Source organism: Patiria miniata, unplaced genomic scaffold (genome assembly GCF_015706575.1).
Source record: "Patiria miniata isolate m_02_andy unplaced genomic scaffold, ASM1570657v1 HiC_scaffold_24, whole genome shotgun sequence".
In the NCBI taxonomy this organism is placed as follows: Eukaryota; Metazoa; Echinodermata; class Asteroidea; order Valvatida; family Asterinidae; genus Patiria; species Patiria miniata.
In genome coordinates this window covers 15538957-15560335 of record NW_024037063.1, presented here as the reverse complement: position 1 = coordinate 15560335, position 21379 = coordinate 15538957, and the positions used below count along the sequence as shown (strand labels likewise).

Sequence of the window (21379 nt, the reverse complement as noted above, 5' to 3'; positions counted from 1 at the left end):
GGCTGATGGAATACATCATTCGTCTAGATGTTGGAGGCGTTGGATAGACATCAACAAGATCATTAGTAGTAAGTCACCCAAATAACATGTTTTATGGTATGTTTAACGGTCCGTGGCAGCCAGCAGCACTGGTCAATGAAGGAATGTAGGAATCATCATTGATCGGAAATATGTTTTGGCTGATGGAATACATCATTCGTCTAGATGTTGGAGGCGTTGGATAGACATCAACAAGATCATCAGTAGTAAGGTACCCAAATAACATGTTTTATTGTATGTTTAACTGTCCGTGGCAGCCAGCAGCACTGGTCAATGAAGGAATGTAGGAATCATCATTGATCGGAAATATGTTTTGGCTGATGGAATACATCATTCGTCTAGATGTTGGAGGCGTTGGATAGACATCAACAAGATCATCAGTAGTAAGGTACCCAAATAACATGTTTTATTGTATGTTTAACGGTCCGTGGCAGCCAGCAGCACTGGTCAATGAAGGAATGTAGGAATCATCATTGATCGGAAATATGTTTTGGCTGATGGAATACATCATTCGTCTAGATGTTGGAGGCGTTGGATAGACATCAACAAGATCATCAGTAGTAAGGTACCCAAATAACATGTTTTATTGTATGTTTAACGGTCCGTGGCAGCCAGCAGCACTGGTCAGTGAAGGAATGTAGGAATCATCATTGATCGGAAATATGTTTTGGCTGATGGAATACATCATTCGTCTAGATGTTGGAGGCGTTGGATAGACATCAACAAGATCATTAGTAGTAAGTCACCCAAATAACATGTTTTATTGTATGTTTAACTGTCCGTGGCAGCCAGCAGCACTGGTCAATGAAGGAATGTAGGAATCATCATTGATCGGAAATATGTTTTGGCTGATGGAATACATCATTCGTCTAGATGTTGGAGGCGTTGGATAGACATCAACAAGATCATCAGTAGTAAGCTACCCAAATAACATGTTTTATTGTATGTTTAACGGTCCGTGGCAGCCAGCAGCACTGGTCAATGAAGGAATGTAGGAATCATCATTGATCGGAAATATGTTTTGGCTGATGGAATACATCATTCGTCTAGATGTTGGAGGCGTTGGATAGACATCAACAAGATCATCAGTAGTAAGGTACCCAAATAACATGTTTTATTGTATGTTTAACGGTCCGTGGCAGCCAGCAGCACTGGTCAGTGAAGGAATGTAGGAATCATCATTGATCGGAAATATGTTTTGGCTGATGGAATACATCATTCGTCTAGATGTTGGAGGCGTTGGATAGACATCAACAAGATCATCACTAGGAAGGTACCTAAATAACATGATTTATTGCATGTTTAACGGTCCGTGGCAGCCAGCAGCACTGGTCAATGAAGGAATGTAGGAATCATCATTGATCGGGAATATGTTTTGGCTGATGGAATACATCATTCGTCTAGATGTTGGAGGCGTTGGATAGACATCAACAAGATCATTAGTAGTAAGTCACCCAAATAACATGTTTTATTGTATGTTTAACGGTCCGTGGCAGCCAGCAGCACTGGTCAATGAAGGAATGTAGGAATCATCATTGATCGGAAATATGTTTTGGCTGATGGAATACATCATTCGTCTAGATGTTGGAGGCGTTGGATAGACATCAACAAGATCATCAGTAGTAAGGTACCCAAATAACATGTTTTATTGTATGTTTAACTGTCCGTGGCAGCCAGCAGCACTGGTCAATGAAGGAATGTAGGAATCATCATTGATCGGAAATATGTTTTGGCTGATGGAATACATCATTCGTCTAGATGTTGGAGGCGTTGGATAGACATCAACAAGATCATCAGTAGTAAGCTACCCAAATAACATGTTTTATTGTATGTTTAACGGTCCGTGGCAGCCAGCAGCACTGGTCAATGAAGGAATGTAGGAATCATCATTGATCGGAAATATGTTTTGGCTGATGGAATACATCATTCATCTAGATGTTGGAGGCGTTGGATAGACATCAACAAGATCATCAGTAGTAAGGTACCCAAATAACATGTTTTATTGTATGTTTAACGGTCCGTGGCAGCCAGCAGCACTGGTCAGTGAAGGAATGTAGGAATCATCATTGATCGGAAATATGTTTTGGCTGATGGAATACATCATTCGTCTAGATGTTGGAGGCGTTGGATAGACATCAACAAGATCATCACTAGGAAGGTACCTAAATAACATGATTTATTGCATGTTTAACGGTCCGTGGCAGCCAGCAGCACTGGTCAATGAAGGAATGTAGGAATCATCATTGATCGGGAATATGTTTTGGCTGATGGAATACATCATTCGTCTAGATGTTGGAGGCGTTGGATAGACATCAACAAGATCATCAGTAGTAAGGTACCCAAATAACATGTTTTATTGTATGTTTAACGGTCCGTGGCAGCCAGCAGCACTGGTCAATGAAGGAATGTAGGAATCATCATTGATCGGAAATATGTTTTGGCTGATGGAATACATCATTCGTCTAGATGTTGGAGGCGTTGGATAGACATCAACAAGATCATCACTAGGAAGGTACCCAAATAACATGTTTTATTGCATGTTTAACGGCCCGTGGCAGCCAGCAGCACAGGTCAATGAAGGAATGTAGGAATCATCATTGATCGGGACGGCTCAATGTTCAGAATTGTTCAGATGTGCTGTATGCGCGTCGACTTCAGTGGCTGGAGCCGCTTGGAAGCAGAAGCAAACTTCTACCAGGTCCATGAACTGATCATCGCAGTCTCTGCTTTTCAGCAAACTGTGGCCATTGAGAAGGTAATGAGGGATTGGGAGGACAAGCTTGTCAGCCTCCGAGAAAGGGAAGTGGCTAAAGACATTGTGAAAAAGAGATGCTTTAGGTATGTCAGCAATCCGAAGACAGTTTGTGGCGGTTCATGGATGATAGTGGTCTTGTTGTTGATGCCCTCTTGAGGCAGCTTTTTATCGCAGCGTGGGTGTATTGCGTATCTACTACAATGATGTGTTGACGCAACAGTACTGGAGGTGTGGCATCTGAAAGTGTGGTGTCCTGGCAAAATCAGACAGAACTGGGCAGAAGTCGAATTGAATGTTTGTTGAGATTAGGAAAGAGATCCCGTGTCATGTAGAGCAGTGGAAGGACAAAGGAGAAATCATGAAGGTCATGATAAGGATGCTGTTTTTGTGTTAAGTTGTCAATCACAAGGCCCATGATCGGCCACTGAAGGTGGTGGGTCAGAAAGGACAAAAGGAAATAACAAAGATAAGATCAAAATGGAGAAAAATTACTATTGATGTTGCGCTGAAATTGGGACAAGTTATAAGGTGAGCGAAATTTTGTTGCAAGAGAGGGCAGAGTTGAGGGTGTCTAAAGAGTGCAAGTTTATTGAAATAGTAGTGAAAACTAAAGACTAAAAATAGGTGTACATGAACATACATGTAGTGTATTTATATAGATATATATATGTGTTTGGGGATTTGTTTGGACAATTGCAGAAGACATGTTGCAGATTGTCATGCTCTTTATTACAAAAGAAAAAAGAAATCTTTAGTGATTGTAAAAGGAAGTTGATGTTCATACTTTATTTGACTGTGGGGAGATTTTAAGTGAAATTGTGCTCTTCTGCTGGCATGAAATATGGTAAGTTCTTGAGTAATACATGCTGGGGAATTGAGTAGTGAATATATTTTGAAGGTTGTTCTGATTAGAAATGTAATGAATTAATGAAGTATTAGATTCAATTTGTTTTTTCAAATGAAAGTCAAGTAACTGTTTTCAAACTCGGAAAAGTTCTAAGCAGATCGGAATATTTGATAAATGAACAGGTGATGTTACTGTTCTGTATTGAAGAATGATAAACAGCACATTTGTTATTGACTTTGACATTGTATTTGAAATGAAAGGAACTTCGCCTCGTGGAATAGAAAATTCAATGTGTCACCTCATGAAATTAGTCTTACTATTGCACTCACAAACATTTGTTATTTGTATACTATAGGCTACACATAAATGATGTGTACCATTGTTTCAAGGATATGTATGTCTTGCATTGCGTATTGCTTTTACAGTTGTAACTGTATTATATGGGTTGCTGGCTAACACTATTGAATGCACCAGTGTTTTGCAAGGTAAATTCTGGTCAAGTGGGGTGTACTGTTTCACATGCACTACACTGCACATGTTATTGCCCATGTACTTGTGCAGTATGCTTTATATGACTTGCAGTTCTGTGTGTGAATGACTCTTTACAGTTGTTTTTGTTTTTTGTTGTCAAGGGAAGTATTTTTTTACTGTCCTGTACATTATGAATGTTACTATGTTATTCTGCGGTACTGTACTACATTATGCACTTGCATTATACACTATATATATTGTGGATTGATGGATTTTGGAGGATTGAGGCAATGGCGACCTCACTATGCACAACTCAGCACTGAATATTGGGGGATTTTGTGGGATTGAGGGTGCATGCAATATTTTAGTTTGACCGATTGGAGGATTGTGAAGGATTGAGGCTGCTTCGTAGCCGAACGGGCCTAGGGGGTTAGGGTGAAGGTTCCACATTTTTTATGTTAAGTTGTCAATCATATGGCCCAAGATGGGCCATTCATTGTGATGGCTAAGAAAGTACAAAGCAAATTACAAGTTATGATCAAAATGAAGAAAAATGGCTATTGATGTTGCCCTTAAAGTGGGAGAAATTATAAGCGGAGGGGAAACAAGATGTGGGAAGTGATTTCTAAACCACAGCAGTACGAGGGAAGAAGTTGGATGTCCGTTGATGGAGTGTGATTGGTTACAGTGTACATTGTATGTATACAGTGTACATTGTATGTATACAAGACGTGATTTGACTGTTGGTGTGTAGCCTGTGTAAAAGGCATATGAGGGGAAGTAAATAATTTGTTGAGTGACTGTGGCCGATGGCACAAAAGGAGAGCTAATCAGTCACTTTTGAGCACTTCACGAGCAATGCATTTTACAGAGGTTAGTGACAAGCAGTCAGAGCATATTTTGAGGATGCACTCTGACTAGTCATCTTTAGTCAAAAGCTAAAAACAGGAAACCGGTTGCACAGCTGACTTAATAATCATCTACAGCGAATATTTGTATTAAATTAAATTTGTAAATAGTCACAGCCAGTCAATTTTGCTTGTAGGCTGGGAACTTTTAACTGTTTGAAATAATACTTTGATTGATTTTGACTGCAAAGACAGCTTGGCAGAGAATGCATGTTTGTGTAGGAGGGTTAATAAAGTGCGAATTTTGTTCAGGCTGCCTACTTGAGCGATGTGGCAAGTACTGACAGAAGTACGATTTATTGTATTAAATGAGCTAGATTTCGTTTATGTAAAGGATAGTGAAATAACACATGCACATACTGTATAAGTTAGCTAGTACAAAAAAATGAAGTTCATTTATGAAATGTTTATTTTCTTAAGAGTACACAATTTGTGAGAAGATTGATACTTAATAAAGTGTGGTGTGCAGCAGTGTTGTGGAGTGCAGAACTCGATGAAGTGTCCATCAGTGGTGTGTTGTCAACGAAGCTCATTTGTTGGAAGTGTTGATCTCAATGAATGGGAAGTGTCAAAGTTCATCATAGGAGGCAAGAATGTGCATTTATCAGGATGTCTGAAACAAATGAAAGTAAATAAAAGAAATGAGCATGTTAAGTTTCTTAAATGCTTAATAAGTGCAATGACTGTATTTTTGAATATGTCATAAATGCCAAGTTTGTAGGTAATCTGTGACGGTGAAGATGGACAAATGTTTGCCAGCAATTATATTATGTGGGTGTGTCTAGACTACATGTATATTATCAAGTGTACAATACCAAAAAAAACCTGTCCCTTATACTGAATAAAATGTATAGGGTGCAAATAGGCCTATAAAGCCATCAATTGAATTCATTTCAAGTCAATGGAACATGTATTTCTACAATGTGGAAGGATCATCATGAAAAGTTTGGCAGTAACAGTAGCGGGTTGGTTTGAGGTTTTATTGTTCTCAGGCACAGTAGCATGAATCTGGAATTGGTTAATGTGGGGAAAGTGTAAACAAAAAGAAAGGAAAGTTAAGATAAGAAAAGGATCTATACATTTTTTATAGTTGGAAAATTTGAGAGAAATAAGTTCTTACAAGACAATATTGCTGTGCAAAGTCTGCATTGGATGGTCAGATGGCAGGAATGGCTGGTGTTTGAAACTTTTTCCCGAGTAATCTTCTATGCTCAATACAGAACCTGTTAAAAATACAGCAAGTAATGTCAAATGTATTAAGTATGCATCAGAGTTTTAGGGAAATTTGTTAACTAAATTCAAATGGAAATCAATCGTGTTCATACTCGCCGTGTGGGCTCAGTATAGTAATATTATTATGTACATTATGTATTTACTGCCTTGACATGAAACAGTTGTTAGGTATTTCATGTTGCGGCGCGCGAATTACTGTGAGACGTGTATGCCTGCGTATTATACGTGATAAATGTGCAGTCTGGTCCCCCCCCCCCCTCAAAAAAAAATAATAGTTAGAATCTTTTGATTGCGGAGGCAGATCTTGTCTGTCACAATGACAACAACAACCGTGCGAAGAATTGAATACAGGGATTTTTGAAAAATTCAACAATGAATTTCACCAAAAGTAAGCCCCCCCCCCCCCAAGTCCCCATTTTGACGAAAAAGTAAAGGCTTGCTATACTGAGCCAACATGGCGAGTATGAATGCAATTGATTTCCATTTGAGTTTCGTTGAAAATTAAACCAACTTTTTGTACACATTAGCCCCATAAATGTGGCCTATTTACAGGACTGCCTGCGTAAACATAGGCCACACATCCACATGTACAAAAATGTGTTGCACTTTGTCAATTTTTGATTTTTGCATTTAGGCTTAGTTTGTAGCATTTTTTTGCTTTAGAAGCCCACTCACCCTCCAGCCTACTCACCCTCCATGCCCTCTTTACAGGCTAATCAGAAAGTGCTTCCTTTTTCAGCTTTCTATTTTTTGTGAAATTTCATGTTAAAATTTTTATATGGGCAATTCTCCATGGGAGAGCAAAAAATGTCAAAAATAAATATTTACATATTAAACTTTTTTTGTACTTTTTCCAGACCTCAATTAAATGGGGAATTCAGTTCAAAAAACGAAATTGAAAAAAAATACATATTTCTGGTAAAAACAGTGATTTTTTCAATTTATGATTAAAAACGTTCAGATTTGGTAAAAAAATAAAATTTTGTGTATGTATTACTTTCTGAATTGTAGGGAAAAGATTTGATTTATTTTATGATGTTACAAGTTACTAACATTACTCAGGGTCATTAAAAAATTTTAAAAATATAAATATATATATATATATATAGTGTAGGCCTTCATTTAAAAATGTCAAAATTAGCACGTAATTCCGTTACCGAAAAAATGGCAAAAGTTACTTATTTCACAAATTTTCTTGTTTTTTTTCTTCAAATCATGTATGTTGAGAAAAGACCCTACTACAAACATAAATGAAAAATAAAAACTTTAAAATAGTAATTTCTTGGCATTTTTCCAAGTGGTAACGGAATTACGAAACGGTAACGGAATTACGGTAACGGAATTACGCATGCACAAAGTATGCACATTTCCTCCAGATTATGTACATGACATATTAAATAGGAGATTTGCATGTAACCTTGGACAATAACTTTAAATACTAAATTACTTCTTAAATCATTTCCTTCTTTAATTTGCTATTATACAATTAAAAATAATCAGGTGTTCCATTGATATTTTTTACTTTTACTTTTTCTTTTTTACTATTTAAAAAATGCTAATAGTTGTTTGGATGCTTAAAGGGAATATACAACATTTGCAAACATCAGAAAATAAAACTACCAAGTTTTTACAAAATACCTTACAAGGATGTTGGTAAATGACAGTCTTAAGCATCCTGTAAAATTATGGCACCTGGTATGAAGTAATTTTCAAGAAAATGATATTTTTGTATACATTTCCAACAGTGGTCGGCCAACCACCGTTGGAAAAACCTAACTAGTTTTCAACTACTGCTCCAACTTTACACTCTTTCCAGTCCAAATTTTGTGTGCTACCGGGTATTTGTTACATGTTCATGAACGGGTGCAGGCCAGCTAGTCTGGTTCCCTTACCCTCCAATTTTCAGGCATTTATAAATTGACCAATTTTACCTTTAGTGGAGTCAAGGAACCAGACTACTTGAACAGTTTTGTTTTTCTTGATTTTTCCAGCATTTTCGAACACAAAACTTCAAACATGTCAGTGTAACAATATTTGATCTATTATACTAACCCCTCAAATAGTTCACTTCTGAAAATTACAGCAAAAGCCAATGATGTACATTCCCTTTAAATATGTGTTGCCAAAGCCATTGTCTGGTACCCACAGAAAATATATTCGACAACAAGTATATGAAAGTTGAGTACCAGACTGTACTTGTACTTCTACATGTTCTACTTGGCATAACTTAACATCTTCCCTTGCTCAGAGATGCCAACCAGTGCAGTTTTATTGTATTTTCCACGATAAACTAGTGAAATACGATAATACAAATGTTCATACATGTAGTAAAATTTGATTTTCGGTAAAAAAAAATATACATTGCTAACAGGCAATGCAGCCATCACCAGACTGCTTTCATTTGACCTTGACCTTTGACCTAAAAAATGAAGCCCAGACATGTTTAGGCCTACATTTACATTTTGATCTGCTAATTTTCACTTAGCTTTCCCCTTGTGACATTTTATAAACTTCTAAAATTTGTATTGTGATGAGTTTATGTTGAATTCAATGTTAATGTATTGCATTTACCTATTACATGTACATGTAAACCTATGGCGTAATTCCGTTACCGCCCAGGCGTAATTCCGTTACCGTGATTAAAATGCAAATTATGAAAAGAGTGATTATTTTTTCAACTTTGTTCTGCATTGAAGTTAACAACACCCCTGAACTCTACAAATAACAGGTAGTGTCCAATTTTTAAATTTCCAAACTTCAGAGAGTTTTATTAATTTATGCGAGAACTCAAATATGCTTGTCCTCTGTCCGTAATTCCGTTACCGATATTAAGCTCCGCCCCTTAAAGGGAAATCTTGTGGGATTTTTTTTTTTTTAGCGGTCAATCAATTCTATTGTGTCTTGGCTCCCTTTCCATGTTTAGATTAGTTGCCTAGCATAGAACATATTTTCTTGGGAAAGAATAATCCTTGACAAAGTGACAAAATTCCGTAATTCCGTTACCAAAGAATTGCCCATATGCAAACCTGTGCAAAGGAATCTGAAAATTTCACGAAAAATAGACATCTGAAAAAGGCAGCACTTTCTGATTAGCCTATAAAGAGGGTGAGTATGCTTCTAAAGCAAAAAACCCCTACAAACTAAGCCTAAATGCGAAAATCTAAATTTGGCAAAGTGCAACATGTTTTTGTACATGTGGATGTGTGGCCTACATGGCCTATGTTTACGGAGGCAGTCCAGTAAATAGGCTACATTAATGGGGTTATGTACACATATGCGTACGGTGAAGTATGTGGCCTACTGAGGTTGGCCTACTTGTTAGAAAGCAAATGAGTACTTGCCGGACAAGGAATAGGCCTAGTTACCGAATTATTTGAAGGTAGGCCGATGGCCTAATCATCCTTGTGTATCAATCATCCGTGTGTATTAGCCCAGTGGACTCCTCCGTTGTGTACAACGCGACGACGTCCAACCTGGGCTACTGTGTGTATCAATCATCTGGCAGTGCGATTATCTTCAGCCATGAAGTCTGCACGTGTAAGGAAGGAGAAGAAGAAGATCTGTAAGATGCATGGTAAGATAGAAATACATGCATTATTATTATTACAGTACATACACACGTGTACGTGTATTTTCTATGGGTCGCGTGCTATGCATATATGCCAGATCAAAGATGGCCGGCCGAGGATCGTTATGTCGACGTTGAACAATTTTTGGATGGTTTGTGCGTGTAGAGGGCGGTGTTCACTGTTGCGTGTAGAGGGCGGTGTTCACTTTTTATGGTCAAGTTACTTCGTCTCACAGCTTCGTCTCAGCTCCAGAGCCTACTTTATTTCCAACTTTGTTTTCAATACTAAGCGGTTACTGATGGATATGGATGGGAGCGCGCTACTCAAGACAAATGTCACTGTAAAATATATATGGAGCGCCATCATGCATAGCGCATCAGGTATCAACGTGCACGTGATTTGATTTGTGTAGCATGTTTAGTGCGTAGTGGTTGAACTGTGTACATGTCTGGACAAATATTAGTTATTTTGGAAGTTTATTCAACTAGAGTTTGAACACAAAGTAGCGTTTAAAGAAAATCAAGAAAACCAAAAGTTATAGTGAATGTAAAAACATTGTTTCATGTGATAGTTTTTCTGGTTATAAATCTGTGGACTGTAACCAAGTCAAGCGGACAAACAAAGTCAAAGCCAAGGACAAGGTAGGAGGAATATGGATGTCGGTTACTTCGGGACCTAGCCAACTTGGCATCTTGTCAACTCGGCACCTTGTCAACTCGGCACCTGGACGACTCGGCACATAGCAATCTCGGCACATAGCCAACTCGGCACCTGAATTTTGCCTTTTGATGTAGGCCCTATTGTGGATTATTTTTAGGACCAAAAAAAACCAAACATTGACAAACATGAAATTTGGGAACGTCATGACGATGGAGTGGCTCTGATGATGTCCTCACAAGTTGCAGAGTCATTTCAAACAGCCGAAACAGCTGGTGTTTGTCCACAAAATGACAAACACATTTCTCATTTGTAAAAAAAAATAATAATGTTTTTTGGGGGGTAATTTATTGTCTTATGTTATTTTATTTTCCTCAAGAAATGTCTCCAAAATAATGAGAAGAGTCTGGTGCAAGCATGAATAGGTTCATGTGCCTGTACTGTAAATGTAATTCGGAGGTGCAGATCAGAGTAGGTCAGGTGTCGAGTCGGTCAGGTGTCGAGTTGACAGGGTGCCGAGTTGACAAGGTGCCGAGTTGGCAAGGTTTTGAGTTGGTGGGTACCGAGTTGACAAGGTGCTGAAGTGACTGGATATCGGTAGGAAGTCATTTTGAAGTGTATGCCTAAGGGCCTACATGAAGTATATAAAATTGGTATGGTTTACATCTGTATGAATAGATTATATTCATGTTTTAATTCATAAAGAGTAAGTGGGAGGAGTGTAACTTTTATACATAGAAAATGCTTCTTTTTGTTAGTGACGTACAAGCTATGAAAAGCAGTGATATGTGTTAAAAGTTGAAGTTAATGAATTTAGCAGGGAGCAAATCAAAGCATTTATTTAGAAAACACTTACAATTTTTTTCAGAGCAGTTTCATAGGGTTTGTGCACAGGGCATCAAGTGTTGTCTGTGTATGCAGGTATATGGAACTAGCTTGAATAATTCCAGCCCTACGGCTCCTGCCTCGCCATGTAGGGCGAGGCAGGAGCCGTAGGGCTGGAACTATTCCAGCTAGTATGGAACCGTTTGTGAAGTATATAAAAGAAAAGTATATTAATAATGCATTGTTATGGTTCTGTTGTGTTTAGATGACATCTGTGAGTTTCAAAATCCTCGGTGATTTTGAGAAAAGGGGGCAGTCATGGTGTGCAGATGTTGTTGTTAAAGACACAGACAGCATTCGTGCACTGTACACCAGTATAGCAGCTCATTTGGACTTGATGCACAATGGGCAATTTATCAAGGCTACAAAAGCGAACATGATGACGTTGGAAACCGGTCAAGATATTGTGCGTTTGACAGGAAGTTCCAAGGTATGTGGGATCTTTTATCATGTTGTGGTGTTGTTCAGTGTGATTTGGGTTTATTTTAATGCTTGTTGTTTTTAATGCGATGTAATGTGTTATGAGCTGGAAACGGATGGACATTGTCTGAGTGCAAGAACATTTCAAATAAGTATTATTTGGAGAGTGTTTCAACAGATTGTTTCTGTGTATGAGAGAAGGGTTGTTAAACTGTGCTATGCCTATAGTATGTTCTTTCAACCTATTCATGCATTTTGTTGTATTGAAATAAATTGTTCTTATACTATTGATATAATGTATTTCAAATTGCAAAATGTTTTTAAAGATACATTTATATAATGAAGTAATGATTTTTGCAATTATTGTTTTTCTTCAGATTTACCGATCAGGAGCCTTCGACATAGATGATGCTGTGCTTGGAGCATATTTCAATGCACCAGTTGTTGGTGTTGCAGAAGTGTGTAACAAACCGGAGTTTGAAAGGTGCTCGGTGAAAGGCACGATTGTTGATGTGAGTTTATTTGATTTTTAAAAAAATTATATTGTGGAAGCAGTTTACTGATATTGTTTTTTGTTATGAAGTCTGATAAACAACATTCAGCAAGTTTATTGTATAGTGGCATATTTGCATATTTGTATATTTTCTTTGGCATGAAATTGTTGTGTTAATATTTTCAAGAGAGTAAGATTAAGTGACATGGTTATTTTTGTGTCTCTTATGAACTACCCTAAGTATGTAGGTAGTAAAGAAAAAACAGGTCTTGTTCTGAAGTTGTATTTCATATGTGGAACAAAGTTAAAGCTAATATGCTTAATAATGTACATGTATGGATGTTGCATATGGGTGAACATTCAAGTTTTTGTGCATTTTTGATGTGATTGTTGTACAAAACATGTCATATGTGTACATGTGTGTCTTTTTGCTGAGAAGGTTTTGCTGAGAAATTACATAATTGTGCACGGGTTGAATATTGGGTTCACTTTTAATGCTAAAAGTGGTTGTTTTCAAAAGTGTGAAATTCAATTATATATGATCTTTTATCAAAACAGGTGATAATGTGGCAATAAATAAAAGTTGTTTAATTTAGGCATACATGTTGGCTTTCTACAACCCCCCCCCAAAAAAAAATAATAATCTAATTGTTCTCTTAATGTAATTTTGTGGCTAAAAAACATAGAAAAATAAGATTTCAAATGTTACATGCATGTATGGATATTTAAAAAGTATTATTAACCCTCCTATGCAAACATACATTCTGTGGCAAGATGTGCTTGCAGTCGAAATAAATCAGGTGGCTGTTTTCAACAGTTAGGAATTTCCAGCCTACATAAAGCAGGATTCACTAGTTGTGTATGTTCATGTAGCCAGATACAGCTCTGCTTTGGTTGTTAATCTGTCATTTAAAACAGTGTTGACATGAAAATGATTTCATCATAGTCTGGACAAAAGTATTGTTTTCTTCAGCATGTTGGATCATATCATTAGAGCTTCAAGTGGATAATGAATAGTCTCAAAATTCTTTTCAGTTTTACACTAAATCAATATGACATAGGAGACTATGTTATGAACAATGGGTTTGTGGTTCTATCATCTCTGTCTGTTGCTAAATGTCACAAGAGACACTTTGTAACTCTGTCATGTTTTTTGTGATGGCTGAAGGCATAAATGTTGCACATGCAATATTATTTTATTAGGAGTATATTTTTAAGTCATTTTGTAACTACGTGTAGTCATGATTGTGGCCGTGCACATTTACAGTATGTTCTGTAAATTTGTGAAAGATATAGGTTTATAGATTTGTTTTGTCTGTTACATGTAGAAACATCGAAAAGGGGCATAGAGTTTTGCAATTATCAGTAGATGTTGTTGATATATATTGTGATTTGTTATAGGTTTCACCTATTAAGACTACAGCAGCATCCAAGCGAAAGGAGATCCAGCTGCAAGATCTGGACAACAAGGCAAAAAAGATCTGCATTAAATTGTGGAGCGAGAGTGCTGATCAGTGTATTCCTGTAGAGCAGTCGGCCGTGATTGTGAAAAATGTGTGCAAGAGAACATACAACAATGCGGACTATTTGAACAGCACGCAACAAACTACAGTTGAGGTAGGTTGGTTGACATCAACTGTAATTGTGTTGAATCTAATGGACTTCAACATGGAGGACTGATGAACAGAGCACAAGCTTTATGTTGTGCTCCCACATAAAAGCATTTGTAGATCATCAATTTAGGTCATAAATCCAGTGTTTCGACCCACAGAGGCTAGCTAACATTAATAACTCCATCATTCAACGGCTTCAGCATAGTTCTGGAGCTAATATGCTACGACCACGAAGGAAATTGGCAAAATCGTCACCAGATCGGGGTCCATCCCTGTTGTCACCAGAATAATTGATGCATGCAATTCATACAAATCATGGATAAAGTTACTACTGCAATGAATAGCAAACAGAGCACCGTTTGTGTTTTTGTTGATTTATTGAAGGCATTCGATACCCTTGATCATTCTATTCTTCCTCACAAAATTTCTTTCTATGACATACAGGGCGTTGCACTCAAGTGTAAATTGATTTGAAGGAAATTGAGTTTAATGTTTGAAAATATGTAGGTCATTTTAACATGAAATAATGTGTGTCCTTTTTTGGGTGTAAATTACAGCCTCTTGTTCCATCCAGTAACACTGTGTCTATTACACTGGAAGGATTTGCCGAAGATTCTGAGTAAGTTCATATTAATGAAATTGTTGAACAGTTTGTTTCTTTAGGGAAAAAATTATGTACATTTAATATGAACATGTGAAATATAGATGTAGTTGGTATGGAAGCTGTAACTTCAAGAATGAGCAAATGGAAGTTTCTTTTTTACAATGGATAAAACAAATGCGATTTTTTAAAAACAACAACATTTATATAAAAATCACCTGTAGGACATACATGTATGTGATGTGAGTGATGGCAAGTCATGTTGAATTGGGTATAGATATTAATTAATTGAAAAATACTTGGGAAATAACATGTAGAAACTTTAGATGGTGCATGTGTAACGAAGAAAAACGGTTCACTAAAGAAAATATCTGTAAAGGCCTGGTTCAAATTGATAAGTCGCGAAAAATTTAATAGAAAAGTGGGACAAATTTTAAAAAAGCGAAAGAGACAGACTGAATTGGGATGGAACTTTACCCCAAAAAACCTATTTAATCCACGATTAACTGCAAGTTTTACATAAAAGGAATATACTTTTAAGAATGGGAAAAAAATACACAAAGCAAACAAAGTTGGGCTACACTAAAAAGAATACTGGTTAAAAACAAGATAACAAAATTCTAATAACACAAGCAGGCCTTCATGAAGTATGTGGCAAGTGTCTCTTATCTACCAGGCACTGCTAAACAACCCAACTTTCTTGTGAATATCTAATAAGCTACACATGGCCATCCTCAAGGTCAGACTGTAAACAATGGTAAGTCCAGCCACCCAGGCTGCAAGATGTTAGAGTAGCCACTAGCCACTTCACAGTTAAAGTACACACCATAAGTACTTGCATAAAGAATACAATCAAACTCACACATCAGTTCGCAATAATGAAAGGACTAAAGTCTAAGTCTAAAATCTATTAGCACACTACTGGCCAAAGAGTAACATGGAACATCTTGTGTCCAGTGCAAGATCTCCCTCAGGCAAGTTGACATAACTTCCAATTAGACTGGTCTAGTCTCTCCATACATCAATGACTTACTCTACTTCACCATATATTTGTCTAACTAAATACAATCAACAGATCAAGCCCATGTATCAACTTAAGTTTACGATACTTGACTGAAACAAGTCTATTCATTATCTCTGGCAAAGCTGTTCTCCTAAAATAAAAGTGGGCTATTAATCCTAATCTTGCATGGTGAAATGGTAAAGAAATTAAAACATCGCTCTTCTAAAATAGCGCATAAAATCACAAGATTATCAAGAAAAAAAACAAACAAGGATACGTTCAAAGTTCCAAACTAAATCATCAATGAATTCTTCAGAGTAAATCAAAAGAACTAATTTCACGGAGTCACCAAAACTCTTTGGAAATGAAACCTCACTTCTCCAACATGTTATGAATAGAAAAGGAACTTATACAATTATAATCCTAAGAAAAATACAAAACATATCCTAAAATGAAAAGAAAACGCTTGTAGTCGAGAGTAGTCTAAGGCAATGGTCTAAAAGCAAAGTCATCACCAGCAGTATAAAAAGTGAGACTAACAAACTAATTATAAGAAAGAACAACTTAAATATCAATGTCACTGATTTTCAAACAAAAACAACCAAATAAACTTAGAAAAACTCACCAAAGTGGTCCAGCAGACTGGCCTATCTAGGCAGGTTGGGCTAGCAGCTAGGGAAATTTTGGCTTGCTCCCTCTTCACTGCCTGTTTGCTGAATGGAGGGTCTATATCTTCAGGGGCACAGAGCACACTAGGATGGAGACATTCCTAAGTGTTACATAATCTGAGGGGGGGGGAACACTCTTAAATGTACAGGGGTCAATCTAGGGTGGGCCATTCTAGCAAAAACAACTACATGTATGCAGGGGGAACTACTCCTAAAAAACAACTTAAGGGAAATTTGCCCCTATTACACATGTACTTACAGTTTACACATGTACATGTATGTTTAAGCATTATGTTTTATAATGACATACTTTGTGAATAATATTTTCTTTTTGGAACTTTAAAAGACATTTTTTTCAGTTTTAACAATTCAGTTACAGAATCATGAAAAAGAAAAGTAATATTGCAATAAGTGAGAATTGCGTTTGCGAACAAATTTGTTGATATGAAGTATGTCTGTAAATTAATTGTGGATTTATGTGCTAAAAATGGTGTGGACTGGCAGATGGAGTACAATAATGGTTAGGTATAGAGTGTGATGAAAGATAATAAAATAAAAACCACAAAATACAGTGATTTTGTACAAACTTGGAGCTATTGATTGATATTTACAAAGAAATTGGATGTTTTCAATACGGTTGATTTTTTTCTAGAAGTTAGTTCTGTAGTTAAATGTTTTTGATTTGAATGATTTATATTGTTAGAGAATGTTGTACTTGAAATTGTACTGATATCTATAATTTGTCTTTAAAATTTATTTTAAATAAAAATTGTACACATGTGTTTTATTATTAGTAAGGAGACAATAGTACATATAACTATGTATTTTTCACTACAGTGACATGTTGAACCTGGTGACGGATCACGATGCCGAGTACTCAGTGGCGAAACATGTGTTGCTCACTGGCCTTGGATATGCATCACTTGATGAACTTCAGAATTACTTGCCGATGGTGATGAACATCAACTATTGCGAGCTGTCAAAGAAGGTCAAGGAGGTTGGGAGTATGTAAGTTTTGTGATGGTAATTTTCTTTTCCAAAATAGATGTTCATTATTTGTAATAGTTAATTGTCAAGAACAAAAACAGTTTTTTTTCTTTCGGGGGGGGGGGGGGGGGTTGTCAGTTACCCAAGCAATAAGGTGAAATGTTAAAGATGGGTTTCTCCTTTTTCTGTCAAAGAAATGTCAGCGAATTTGACAGAAATTCTTTTTTAAATTAGCTGTGATTTTGATTGGCCCAAAACAGAAAGTGGTTAGTCTGTTGCATTTTATTGTCAGTATGTTTCTCCAATTGCAGGGAAATGCATGCTTGTTTTACAATGTATGTCTGGGAAAATTTTATCAGTGGCATAATCTGACAAATACTTTACATAAATTGAGAATATGATTTGTGTAGTGCTCTTGCTAATTGCGAGAATATTGCATTTGGGTTTGGAAAATCAAGGCTTAAGGTTGCAAGGGCGAAATCAAGGAAAAAATCCTGTTAACCACTTGACGTCGGGATTATTTTGGCTGAAAAATTAATAGAATTAAATCGCCAAAATGTAATAGGCAAAATTTAATATCAAATCAAGCACCTGCGAATCCTGACTCTTAGAGGCATTTCTACATTAATTGTATGATACTCATCGCCGATCATACAATTAATGTAGAAATGCCTCTAAGAGTCAGGATTCGAAGGTGCTTGATTTGATATTGAATTTTGGCTATTACAATTTCGGCATTTTAGACCCCACCATGGAGTGATATTTGCTACAAAGACAGGCCGTGTAAAGTGGCCAAGTTCAAGTGCAAAACACGGTGTGCACAAATAGATGGTGGACAATGGACGTGCCCACACGTCAACCGTGGGAGACAGAGGCAAAGCATAGTTGTAAAACTGGAATATAATAATACATTGTTCCCATTCTTTTCAGTGTCCTTGATGGTGATGACTAGTGTGACTGAGAACGGTAAGATGTTGCATAAAACAGTTTGCATTTATGGCAGTAGTTAAAATTAGTTGTTAGATTTGCATCAGTATGGTAGTAATTTTAATATTTGGCTTGAAACAGCTATTGATTGTGTTTCCAATTTCGAAAACACCTACTGTTTTTCATCAATAACAATTTTTTTTTTTGTTATTCCTTGTTTTTTCTTCTCTTTTTGAGTGTTACCTCTCTAGGTTTTGTTGATGTCTTCGGTTTTTCTACTCCTACATTTTAGCATTTTCATAAATCCAATCGATTAATTAACATTTTGGTACTTTCATAAACGAAATTGAGCAACGTCAGAATTGGCAATTTCGAAAACACCTACTGTTTTTCACAATTTTGTTTTTGTTATTCCTTGTTTTTTCTTCTATTTTTGAGTGTTACCTCTCTAGGTTTTGTTGATGTCTTCGGTTTTTTCTACTCCTACATTTTAGCATTTTCATAAATCCAATCGATTAATTAACATTTTGGTACTTTCATAAACGAAATTGAGCAACGTCAGAATTGGCAGAGACGTGGACCTGTATAAACTTGGCTGAGAAGCCAAGAAATTAAACATTAAAGCCGAGCTAGTTCCATGATAATCCGAATTTATCAAATATTTTGTGTAACTTGAATGAATTTCCATAAATTCACCAGTCTACATGGGCTCTGTGTTATCTGAAGTTGTTTCTAAAGTTGAATTCTTACAAAAACTTGGCTGAAGAAATAACATAAGAAGAGTAGATACTTAACTTTCATCAAATAGAAAACGCTATTCCTCATGGCATGGAATTCATATAGGGGGGGACCTACATGTACACCTGGCTCAAAAGAAACTACACAGTTATATAATAAACCGTCAATGGTTGAATATTTGACAGTGAACAACAAATCAGAAATATGCATTTCTGTTTAATTTCAATAACGAAGCAGTAAGTATTGATGCTTCTAAAACCCAAAAACTAAAAGTTGCAGTTAGCGAGTCTTTCAACAGGCACTATAGGGTACAGTAGAAACATGGTTTTGCACATATGCTTTCAGCACTGACAAACAGTAAACAAACCTTCACATTGACTGGCTTAATCTATTATCAACCACACTAACTTATTTTCACACACTGTTGCTATCCTACCTCTACATAGACATTAAAGGAAGGGCAAATAAAATGCACTGAAATAAAATTATTGTACACATACTACACATGATTACTGAATTCAATTGTCTGAGTCTAAGGGAGACACCTGTACAAATCACACAACCATTCATAAATTCACACACACTATGCTTTCATTCAACAACTCTATTCTCAATTAACTCTATGCTGAATTAACAATAATTCATTATTATTCATTTTTATCTCTTCGTTTCATAGGGATCTCCAAGGAGGAACAAACTGCAACAGCAAGAGAATAGCAAGAAATAGTTCCCTATTTTCATCTCTTATTTATATTACTCATTTCATCGCAATTTTGATCAAAAGATTTTTTTTTAATCAGTGATTTCAATAACTTTTTACTTAAAATAGTACTTTTTAATAGTAAGTAATTTACCACGAAATTTTGTTTGCAAACCCTGCTTTTGTATACCCCATATTTATACCATGTTACATGTTCAGTTTTCCTTCACATACTCCGTTGCATTATTTACTCTCTATTAAAAGCCACATATATACTGTGATTATTTACCAATGCTGCTTTTGTATAATTTATATTTTCAACCATTTTACATGTTGCCTTTTGTTCACATAGTTACTGCTTTCCATTATGTTCTCTTCATTAAACCCAAATATATACTGTGATTACACCTACTTAATTTTACAACAAGATGAAACGGTTTACTAATTTAACTTTCTCTAGAAATTTTCAAAGACTCAATTCACATTTATAGATGATGATGATTAGAAGAAATTCAAAACTCCTTGTTGATGATTGTAAGGGTACATTGTGAGATTTAGATAAATTTGGACACAGTTATTATTTTGAAAGTGACAATCATAAAAGCATCTGATTTCAATCAAAAACATTAATAAAACAAACCCAATCCCATTTTTCAGATTTTTGTTTCAATTTTTATACAAAATTACCAACCCTGCTTTTGTATAATTTATATTTATACCATGTTACATGTTTAGTTTACCTTCACATATTGATACTCCGTTGCATTATTTACTCTCCAGTAAAACCCAGGTATAATTATACTGTGATTAACTCTACCTAATTTTACAAGAACAAGATCATGTCCTAACTCCTAACAAAAGCTATCAATTATTTCACCAAGTTATAATCACAACAAATATTGCCCCTCTCAGAATTTCCATCTGTAATTATGGTGTAATTCAAGTGCATGTTAACAATCATTCGTTTAATTAAAATCTTTTGCTACTGCTCTAATTGTAACACTACGATCAAAACTTGTACTATCATAGACCTCAGAATTAAACCTGATGATGAAACACATTTCAAAATGCTTCTTCGTTGTTATTTCTTGCTGGATTTTCGTTCTGTTTGTTTTATCTGATACGGCTATTTGGGGCATTTAAAAAGTCTACAAAGATTGTACAAATTAATTAATTATGCAAAGTTATGCAAATTTATTCTTTTTCACAAAAACAGATTCTTCTTGTGTAGACCGATTTTGATTCTGTTGTTTTATCCCGTAGAGTGGGGTACACAGAACACGAACACAGAATTTTGACATTTAACTCCAAGCATTAATTCTGAAAATTTATGGGTGGCTCGTATGATAGATTCGTTAAGTTTTTATTATCATGAAAGCGGCAAAAAGAAAGTTCTTATAAAATAAATAACTTACCATGAACATTGTAGGAAATGTTTTTATCTTTCTTTATGATTTTTCACCCGGCCGGGCCCTCATGCACGGTAAATAAGGGGGGGGGAATGTGAGGAAGAAAAATATATAAACTGTATTACAAAATTATTGCATTAGTAAAAAGTGAAGGCCTGCAGGAACGTCCGAAATCAACAATGAATATCTCGCGGCGCACGCAGTGAGGCCACGGTAGTGCAAGTGTCGAAACAAGGAATGAGATGGAGCTGAAAAGTTCTGATGATCATCAGAATAATGATGAGCGGCCTCACTTGGAGCAGCACTGCATTGCACGCATGCGTATTACGTAGGAATAAAAGTTTGGTTTCCGCCTCATTAGTGTCATGTCTTTGAATGGAGCGGAGCCATGTTTTTGTGATGGGCGGATAAGAGGATGCGCGATGTTTTAATCGCGCTCTGCTCTCGGTCGATTGG

The 21379-nt window shown here is 36.2% G+C and overlaps 1 protein-coding gene and 1 long non-coding RNA gene across 2 annotated transcripts; one reads left to right on the top strand and one right to left on the bottom strand.

The window, feature by feature from the left end:
• Positions 1 to 3971: 3971 nt before the first annotated feature.
• On the bottom strand, positions 3972 to 9929 carry LOC119731580. Its single transcript, XR_005271469.1, has 3 exons — positions 9619 to 9929; positions 6141 to 6243; positions 3972 to 5633 (listed from the first exon to the last, which is right to left on the bottom strand). It is a non-coding gene; the product is annotated as an uncharacterized LOC119731580 (long non-coding RNA).
• A 117-nt stretch (positions 9930 to 10046) lies between these two features.
• On the top strand, positions 10047 to 19955 carry LOC119731533. The gene is made up of 8 exons (XM_038204706.1): positions 10047 to 10463; positions 11570 to 11794; positions 12162 to 12296; positions 13679 to 13894; positions 14448 to 14509; positions 17000 to 17170; positions 18080 to 18115; positions 19491 to 19955. The coding sequence occupies exons 2-7, from the start codon at positions 11570 to 11572 to the stop codon at positions 18099 to 18101; spliced, it is 831 nt and encodes a 276-aa protein (XP_038060634.1). The 5' UTR covers positions 10047 to 10463; the 3' UTR covers positions 18102 to 18115; positions 19491 to 19955.
• Positions 19956 to 21379: the final 1424 nt, after the last annotated feature.